The 9,619-nt window shown below is 55.1% G+C and overlaps 1 protein-coding gene across 1 annotated transcript; it reads right to left on the reverse strand.

Moving 5' to 3' along the window:
• Nucleotides 1-1,957: 1,957 nt before the first annotated feature.
• PDX1 (pancreatic and duodenal homeobox 1) lies at nucleotides 1,958-6,404 on the reverse strand. Its single transcript, XM_004604555.2, has 2 exons — nucleotides 6,002-6,404; nucleotides 1,958-2,400 (listed from the first exon to the last, which is right to left on the reverse strand). Exons 1-2 carry the CDS (start codon nucleotides 6,402-6,404, stop codon nucleotides 1,958-1,960), a joined length of 846 nt encoding a protein of 281 aa, XP_004604612.1.
• Between the last annotated feature and the right edge of the window lie 3,215 nt (nucleotides 6,405-9,619).

Consider the following 9,619-nt stretch of genomic DNA (forward strand, 5'->3'; position numbering starts at 1 on the left):
TTTTTCCTGCTTTTTTCACTAGGCTGGAGCAATAGTGCGGCGGGTAGGGCATTCACCTTGCCTGTGGCCGACCTGGGTTCGATTCCTTTGCCCCTCTCGGAGAGCCTGGCAAGCTACCGAGAGTATCTTGCCCACACGACGGAGCCTGGCAAGATTCCCGTGGAGTATTCAATATGCCAAAAACAGTAACAAGTCTCACAATGGAGACGTTACTGGTGCCCGCTTGAGCAAACCGATAAGCAATAGAATGACAGTGACAGTGACAGTGCTTCTTTCCCTGCCATATCTGGTGGTGCTCAGGGCTTGCTCCTGGCTCTGCACTCAAGAATCACTCCTGAGGTGCCTGGGGGACTGTTTGGAATGCCCACAAGGCAAACACCTACTATTTCATTCTGGCCCCAGGTGCTTCTTAATTAAGGGTTCTTCCTAGTCAGCAACAATTTTTTATAAGTTGTTTTCATTTTTTAAATGAAATAAATGAAGGGGCTGGTGAAAGAGAGTACAGGGGTTAAGGAATTTGTTTTGCACGTGAACTATCCGGATTCCATCCCCATTACCACATATGGTCTGCGATATTTGAGTGGAGAGCTAGGAATAAGCACTGAACACCAGCAGGTATGGTTTACTTCCCATACAATCAAACAACGCCCCCCTCCCCAACAAGAAGTATCTAAATGAAATCAGAGTCAGACCTGGTGCAGTGATGGAGCTTGTGTGTGTGAAGCCCTGAGCTCGCTCCCCCAGCACCGCAGTCCCAGGACTATTTCGGGGAATAATCCTCCAGCTGGGAGTAACTCTTGAGCACAGCCGAATGTGACTCTCAAACCAAATAAATAAATATATGTTTGAAAAATAAAATGAAACAAAACAATTACACCACAAGGAAAGTTTGGTAGGAAGTGGGAATCCGTTTTCATCTCTTTGCTTGTCATCCGTGTTTATTCAGTGTTTCTTGAACACAGTTACCTGAACACAGGCCCAGACCCCGAACCAAGATGACTTTGTCTAGAACCTCTAGGTAATTTGAAAACTTTAAATAGGAAGAACCGGCTCTCCAAACTTTCCGGGCCACCTAAATGTTTTCAAAGACGCGGACGTTTCCAAAGACGCAGAGCTGGTGCAACCCCCTTGCTCGCCTCCCTCTGGGTCCCGCCCGCAAAGCCCCCGACATCTTCAGGTTAGATATGGCGATGGCGATGGTTCGGGAACATTGTTTCCTCCCGCAACCCTGCGTTCCCACGCCCCTCTCCTCTCGCCTTGCCGGTTCGCAGGAGCAAGGGGTACAGGTAGGTACCTGGATCTTTTACCTCTGTTATTTCCGCACTGTCCATAGACCCCAGCCCTGCTACTGTCCGGACTCCTTTACGAGATGTTCTCGGCTTCTCCGGGGGAACCGGTGCGGGTTTGAGCTGCTCGAACAGGTTTTTTAGAAGGAAGGGGCGCCAGGATCTTTCTGTTCTACCGGCCGAATTGCGCTGACTCTTTGAAACCTCAGGGATCTCCTCTCGACGGATCATTTGTAAATGGGATAAACAGCGGAGGAGCGGGGTGGCTCTCTCCTCGTGCTGATGGAGCCTCCTGCCGTCCTGCTGTGGGGCTGACCACTATGGGCAGCCTTCTAATCCGCATCGCTCCCGTTGCCTAAGGCTGCGCTAAAGACGCCCACGGTTCTGGAGCACAGCGACGCGCACAGCGCCTCCAATCCCACCGCGGCTCCCTAAAAGCCCCGCATAAGACAAGGGAAAACGAACAAAGAAGCAAAACACAGAACCCCCAAGGCGTCTCTTTCTGCAGGATCTGCCCGTGACTCCCCACGGCTCCCCGACTGGCTCGGGAGAACCGGCAGCTCTCGGTCCCGTCAAACCTGCAGGCCGCTAGTCCAAACCCAGTGTCCTAGACCCGCTGGCCCCGGCCCACCAGCGGTCGGGGCTGACGAGCAGGGAGGCATCCCCCTCTCTCACCGCGGTTCCTGCGGCCGCAGGGGCGCCACGCTGGACGGCTGAGGCGATGCGCTCAGCCCGGGCGGCAGGCGACCCTCGTGTGCTGCGGCGGGGACAGCGGGCGGCAGCGCCCCGCCGGGGGGCGGCGGGGGCGGCAGTGCCAACAGCTCGTCCCCCGACGTCACCGCGCAGTCCTGCTCGGGCTCCGCGTTCCCGGCGCCGCCCGCCGCGCCCCCGCAGCCGCGCTTCTTGTCCTCCTCCTTTTTCCACTTCATGCGGCGGTTCTGGAACCAGATCTTGATGTGCCTCTCTGTCAAGTTCAGCATGACGGCCAGCTCCACGCGGCGCGGCCGCGAGATGTACTTGTTGAAGAGGAATTCCTTCTCCAGCTCCAGCAGCTGCGCGCGCGTGTAGGCCGTGCGGGTGCGCTTGTTCTCCTCGGGTTCCGCGTAGGCGCCGCCTGCGGGCGACACAGCGGGTGAATGTGGTCCTTCGACCCCGGGTATCCTCAGCCCTGCCCTGCCCCTGTGCCCCCACCTTTCAGCCCACACCCTAGCAGAGCCCACGGACCCCAGCTCCTCCCCCGGCCTTTCCCTAGGAAATGGGCGTCGGGACCGGGGAAGCGCTGCTCAGCACCCCACTCTACCAGTGCCGAGTTCTTTGCTTTCTTTTCTTTTCCGCGGTGTGGAGCATTGAGCCCTCAAAGCACGGGCTCCGAAGCCAGAGCCAACAGCCCCCAAGAACAGTCCTTGAGTGAGTTCAAGTAACCGGTGTTTGGGTTGGAGCCACTTAGAACCCACCGCGCCATTCATACCTACACGACTGGATTCTGCCTTTGAAAAGTGCTTTTGACACAAGACTTGAAAAACACAATACAACACAACCCCATCGTTTTTGAAGATGTGCCACAGTAAGAAATAGATCTCAGACCACTATCCAAGCCATGCACTGATGTATAACCCACAGCAAATTTACAGATTGGCACTAGATGCGGTCTAGTTTTTCCCATTGTTTACTATTTCATTAAAAAAATTCCCTGGATTAAATTTCAAAAAGATATTTTACTGGATTGAGATCCAGTAAATTCATTTTATCGCTGAATAATGGGTGAAGTAGAGATTTGAAAAAATATCACATTGAATGAATCAAAACCAGAGCTTATGGCATCTACTGTTATGTCTGGCCTAAATTATTTTAGTTTTTGCAATCAATTCCAACTCAAAGGCTGGCTGTCCTTTGAACTGTCCTTTCAATGTCTACAATAGCCCCTTACCTCTGAGCAGATCCTGCCCTAAGATGAGAAGGGAAATGAATTGGGCCTATCCTCACAGATCCTGTCTTCCTGGGAGCAAAATGTGGGATAAAAATAAAAGGTGGCCAGGCCTCCTGAGCCATAACTGTGGAGCGGGAGCTCAGGAAAGAAATGAGTGGTAATGGCATCAAGGGCTCAGGGTTCCCAGCTGCAAGCCCAGGTCCCAGGAAACAACACATTAGCAAGCACGGTTTGTGCTGGCTAGTGGAGATCATTCCATTTCTGTGTGATAAATGTACTGGCTCTGCCTGGGCCACATAGCCGGGAGAGAACATGGCCAGGTTGGGGGAAAGTGAACTGTCTTAGCACCAGCGTACAGAATTTCCCCTGGACTGGAGCTAAGCCTTAAGCCTTAGGACTCAAAAGCTTAGTGCTTTGGTAGGGGCTCAGAAAGAGTGTGTGTGTGTGTGTGTGTGTGTGTGTGTGTGTGTGTGTGTAGGGGGTGGGTATAGTTAACTGCCTGATAGAGACCACCCGGGTTTCCTCAAGGTGAAAAGAAAGCACCCAAAGGCTCAGATTAGAAGGCCTTACCAGGGCCTTCTTCAGACCTTACACGGGGAGGCTTAAGTAAAGGAACACTTTATTCTACTTATTACTCTTTGGGAGGTTACAGCTAGTAGTAGTGCTCAGGGTCTACACCAGGTTCTGTGTTTGGGGGTTCTTCCTGGCAGTGCTGGGGAGGGGGGGGAGACTATGCCTGGACCTCCAGCTGCAAGGCCTGCCTTTCAGCTCCTTGAGCTCTCTTGTGAGGCCTAAAGAACAGTTTTAAAGAACACTTTTAAAGTTTTAAAATCAGGGCCTCAGGCGCTGTTCCGCTGGTTACCGTGCCCTACTTGGGAGATGCAGGTGCCCAGATGGAGCTTTGGGAGAAGCTGTTGGTGGCATTTGGGGAAGACTTTCTGGGTGCTGGGCGTAAAGTTTAGGGTTAGCTGATCAGTGAGGCTCTACCATCAGCATTCCCATTGCTAAAGGAAATGGGAGTTCTTCCCCAGGGGCGGGAACCCCACCAGGAGCTGGCCGGAAGTTTTCCAGCTCCTGAAGTTCGGCTGGATCGAAAGTTTTCCGGAGAGAGATGCTGGGGGTTGTGCGCAAGCGGCAGGAACCGGCGGGTGACCGAGCGGCGGGCCACAGGGCCCGATTCCCGCTTTCCCAGCGTCCAGCGCTGCCCAGCAAAGCCCCACTTTTCTTTCTGGCTCCTTCAGTCCGCGGGGGTGCAGGCCCCACCTGAGCAAGTGAGTGTGTGTTAGGGTTCGGAACTGCGGCATAGAGGAGTGACTCCAGCTCAGAACGCCCTTTTCCAGGACACCTTTCGCGCCTCTTTACCCGCAAGGAAACCGGGGTCCCAGGGAACCCGGAAAACCTCCGTACACTCCTGGCGCGCTACAAGAAGGGGGCCTTGGAGGAAAAGCGGCTCTGGGCGGTAATGTCTACTGAGCGTCCCACTCCCCAGCCCTTAATAGGGGGGCACAGCCTCTCACACCCCCAGGTGCCCGCATTTCCCGAAACTACCGCGCGTTTGCCAGAGCAGGCCGCAGGACTGGTTTAACCTCCCCCTCACCAAGAGCCAACCGCTGGGAGTAGATGTGGGAGGTTACAGCCTCTTTTGCCCCCGCACCCTGTTACCGAGGTCTGGAGGTCTCACAGGCAACTGGAACACCACAGTGAGCCGGAGAGAAGAGAAGAGCTTGGGCACCCTGGACACCCACTTCCCAAGTCAGGCGCCCCTGCCCAGCTCCAGCAGGCCGGCGGGCCAGCGCGAGGACCCGGGATGCGAGTGGTGGTGGGGCGCCAGGATCCCAGGGGGACACCGCGACAGCCTCGTCCTGCTGCTCACGGCTGGTAGCTGGCCGGAAAGAGCAGCCTAGTGTTTGCAGTGCAGGTGTGACCCGTGGAGCAGCGCACGGAAGCGATAAAGGCAGATCGGGGCTGCAGCCCAAGCCCCGGCGGAACTCCGGAAGGGAAGGGTTTTTGGGGGTGGGGTGAGGTTTGAGGGGCGCCTCCTCCGAGCTGCAAGGCCCACCTTCATTTTCACGGCAGCACAGCGCCTCGGGCTGTGGGGAGCCGGGTACTCGCCTCTTGCGCTGCGGTGCAGCGAGACCCTCATAGAACTCTTTTCTTGGGAAGCCAGTACGCCCCTTCCCCCACTTCGAACTTTTTGGTGGGGACCAAAGCAATTCAGATTACAGACGACTCCCCTGAAGGCCTTGCTCCGGGGTCCCCCCTCGCCCGCTGGACACCTTGGTTCACGGAGGTTCTCCCCCTCTTTCTCTGTTTTGCTGCATCTCTCCAGCGCCCCAGACTCGGCTAGCTCGTCTGGAGGGAAACCGAGCCGGCGGATTCAGAGCAAAAGGTGGCGCGGATTAGAGGCATCCCCTAAGACGGGCAGCGCCCGGGGTCCTAGGCTCGCCAACCCTCCGCTGCTCCTCCGTCCCCGGCTCCGACCCTGGATTCCGGCGTCAGCACCCGGGGGCTCGGCCTGTTCTCTCCGGGAAAGCCGCGGCCGGCGTACGCTCCCGCCATCCCGGGAAGGAAGAGGTTGGACGGCCGCAGGAGCGCAGCGCAACGCCAACACCACTTTAACGTGCAGTGGAAACGTATAGCCGTGCCCGATGGCCTGGCCGGCTCTCGGGATGCACCTTATACTCCCCCGGGACTTGTTCGTGGAGTCGGGGAACGCTAACCGAGAGAGGGTCCTCGCAGGTAAGGGCAGGAGCGGGTGAGGACCAAGGCGTCCGGGAGCCAGGCTTACCTGCCCACTGGCCTTTCCAGGCGTGAGCCTTGGTAGACTTCATCCACGGGAAAGGCAGCTGCACGCGACTCTGTTCCTCCAGGGCGACTGGCTCGACTCCATCCGGGAAGGGCACGGCGGGCGGGTGTTGGAGCGCGAGCTGAGCCGGGAGGTGATGGTGGAGGTGAGCCAGCGCTGGGTCATCGGCGAGCGGGGGTACCTCGTACGGGGAGATGTCCGGGGGGCTGCCCTGCTCCAGAGCGCCCAGGGCGCCGGGGAACTGGGGCGGCGGCGGCGGGGGCTGGCGGCCCATGTACAGGCACGCCGGGGGGCTGGCGCTGAACTCAGGCGCGGGGCCCCGCTGGAAGGCGCACGGGTCCTTGTAAAGCTGCGTGGTCGCGTAGTACTGCTCATCGCCGTTCATGGCTGCGGGCGGGCTCGGGTGCCGCCTTTAGGCAGCCGGAGCCGGGGACTTGGAGCGGTGCGGCGCTGCGGCTCCCCGCGCCGGCTTCGCTCGCTCCCTTTGACAGCTCCGCACTGCTCTCGAGCGCGCACCCTGGTCGGCGGGGACTGGCGGGCAGGCCGCTGCGCCATAGGCCCCGCGGTGCCCCACGTGGCTCCTCCTGGGGCCTTTATTGGCCTGGCTGGCTGACTTAAGCAAGGCCCAGGTATCCAGGATCGCCTGCATTGGTTTCAAATCTCTCCGCTGAGTTCACTGCACACTTCTATGTGCAGCTGGCAGAGAGGTGAACATGATACTATAGAACACCACTTACGTGTAGGAACATTTTCATCGCTCTTTAGCTAAAAAGCTTTTTTGAGGGCCGGAGAGACAGTACAGCTGGTAGGGTGCTTGCTTTGCACGTGGCCCACCCAGGTTCCGTCTCGGCATCCCATATGGTCCCCCAAGCATTGCTATGAGCAATTCCGCAGAGCAGAGTCAGGAGTAACCTTCTGAACATCGCTGGGTGTTGAAAAACAAAACCATTTTTTTAAAAAGGCGAAACTGGTGATATTCAGGGCTACTTCCAGCTCTGTGTTATGGTTGTGTGTCTTGGTTGTGTGTCTTGGCACGCTTGGAAAACCCTCTGGTGATGGGCTCGAACCTGGGGTCTCCTGCTTGTAAGGCATACTGCTTTTGGATGCCCTTTAAACATCTCTCCAAGCCCTTTCATTGTGCTTTGCTTTTTAAAAATTATTTTTTAAATCAAATCACCGTGAGGTACACTGTTACAAAGTTGTTCATGATTGGGTCATTGCACTTTAAAAAGATGTTTTCCTTATATGTTTGATAAAGCACAAAATTGGCTTAATTTGTTACACATGTTGAGGGTGTGTTAACTATAAAGAATATGGTCCCCAAAGGTTTGGGAGGGTCACACCTCTGCAGACTAGAAGTAGTTAGATCTATTTTCTTTATGAGATCTGTTGGCTCTCCGTCATATGTAAAGCTGCACAGTGATCCTTTTATGGCTTTCTGAAAAGCAAGCAATGACTTTGGAAGTATGTTCCCCAGGCGGTTTAAGAGTGGAAGCATTTAATTTAATGTATCATATAGTTCAGGTAATGTATTTATAACAGTATTGACATTTATGATCTTGGTGTATACAGTTTCCACATCTGAAGAGCATTCCTTTTCATCTGGAAAGGTTGAGGCTCATTTGGCCAACTCAGAAAATAGTTTTTTTGTGCATGTGGGGTGATGGTGGTGGTAGTAGTAGTAGATAAGTCCTAGTGTTCTGGGGACCTGGGTAGTTGGCACGGGTTTTCCAGATCCTGAATGGCCCTTGGGAAATACTGAGATGCTACTGTAGTTCTTCAGCTGCAGTACTACTGCACCCAGCCAGGCTGGAGAGAGTTCAGAGAGCTTAGCAAAGAAATAAAAGCATCTATTAGTTCTATAACTTCTGGGTCTTCTGATTCATGAGTTTCAAAGAACCCTCCCTTTCCAGCAACAAGGTGCTAATGACCAACTATAGGTCCTAGCCAGAGCCACACTGCTAATCCAGGGCATCCTAGACCATCTGAATAGGTTCTGGCCAAACCACCGCCACAAGTGGCTAAGAAAACTGGACATTTTGCAGAAAAGCCTCCACAAAAGAGAGCGAGAGTCCCAAAGCACAGCTTTAGAAAAATTACTGCTTTTTTACTTTGCTGCAGTGCCAACGTCTGTGAATTTAAATAGTCTTCTGGTGGGAAGAGCCACGTCTTAAATAGCTTGCGGTGAGCGCACTAGTCTGAAATACCTTCATTTTTCATTAAAAAACAAAACAAAGTCAGCTGGTAATCTCTCTGCAAACCCCTTGCCTTGTGAGATGCTGGCGCCGACTTCACACTTGCGTGTCGAGGAGTCCCGGGGCTCGACGCGGACTGAAATGCGGGGCGCTTACCGACGGTGTGGTGGTGGTGGTGGTGGTGGTGGTGGTGGTGTGTTACCGTTGGAGGCGACTTTAGGGCTCAGAGCTGCTCAGAGGCTCAGGAAGAAGAGGCCTTGCCAACCCTACGTCCGCGTTGGTGAGCCCATTGTTGGCGTGGCCGCGGACCGGTGCTCGCTATCACGGGCCGCGAGTGACCGCATCGATCGGAGGGCGGCTGGGTCGCGGCGTGTTGACCCTCGGAGATAATCTGCCTAGTCTCCGGGGTTGGCTTGGCTACGCTGTTATGAGCGGGCTGCAAGCTCCGCTTGGGACAAAGCTCCACCACCATCCCCCACCCCCATCGCTGTGCTTCTCCCTTTCCCTCTATGTCTCTGGACACCCCCGCAATCCCATTTCAACCTCCAGGTCCGGTCCGCCGCAGCCTCTTCCCGCTCCTCGCCTCGCCCGCCACTTCCCCGGACCCAGAGTGTTTACTTTGCTCTTCTCGTCTAATTGCACATTTGTAAGCGGGTCTCCATTTCGATGCTTCATTTGCTCGCACTTAATATTTTTGCTCAGACCTGCAGAAAGGGAAAGAGGCGCTCAGCAGAAAGGCAATGCGCCCACCGCGCCGGTTGCAGGAAAACGGGGGGGGGGGGGGGGGGCTCTGCGGGAACAGAACTAGGGCGGGGGTGCTGAAGGTGTTCTTGGGAGGCTGGTTCCCACTTTGGCAATTAGCATTTTCTGCAGCTGCTACCTAAAGAAGTGACCTAGAACACCAAGATCAATAAGCTGTTGCTGTTTTTGTTATTTATTATTATTATAGCTTACTGGGTTTTTGGTCTGACTGACATGAAGTTATGGGTTTTTGGGTTGAAGGCAGGCCCGTCAGTCCAGCAACCTCACGGATTGTATTTCTCCTGCCCCACCAGTTCCTGCTGTCATAAATGCGCCAAGTCCATTACAGGTGAAATGCGTTTCCGCTCGAATCCCCGCTGACGCTGACGCCTGAGCCGCTCTCGCCTCCCACAGGCCCCGGAGCGATACCAAGCCATTAGGCGAGCGCCTTCCCGAGCCATTTAACAGCAGCTCTTATGGATAAACAAACAAAAAAGGCTGTAAACCAATTATAGTGTGGACAGTGAAAAAGTCGTTTATTAGCAGGACGTCCTGATAGCCCACGCTGATATTGGCGGTCCTCGCCTGCCCTCTCTCCTGCTCCCTTCCAGAGACGTGCTGGGCACCCTGGGGAGGACCAGACCTGCTTACGGAAAGTGGCCAG

Source organism: Sorex araneus, chromosome 1 (genome assembly GCF_027595985.1).
Source record: "Sorex araneus isolate mSorAra2 chromosome 1, mSorAra2.pri, whole genome shotgun sequence".
NCBI classification, from domain to species: Eukaryota; Metazoa; Chordata; class Mammalia; order Eulipotyphla; family Soricidae; genus Sorex; species Sorex araneus.

What these genes read in the sequence shown, in the direction of transcription:
- PDX1 (XM_004604555.2), bottom strand. Translation starts at nt 6,404, where the DNA reads ATGAACGGCGATGAGCAGTACTACGCGACCACGCAGCTTTACAAGGAC. An exon ending in CTGGAAAGGCCAGTGGGCAG is followed by an intron (nt 2,401 to 6,001) that starts GTAAGCCTGGCT and finishes TGTCGCCCGCAG; the next exon opens with GCGGCGCCTACGCGGAACCC.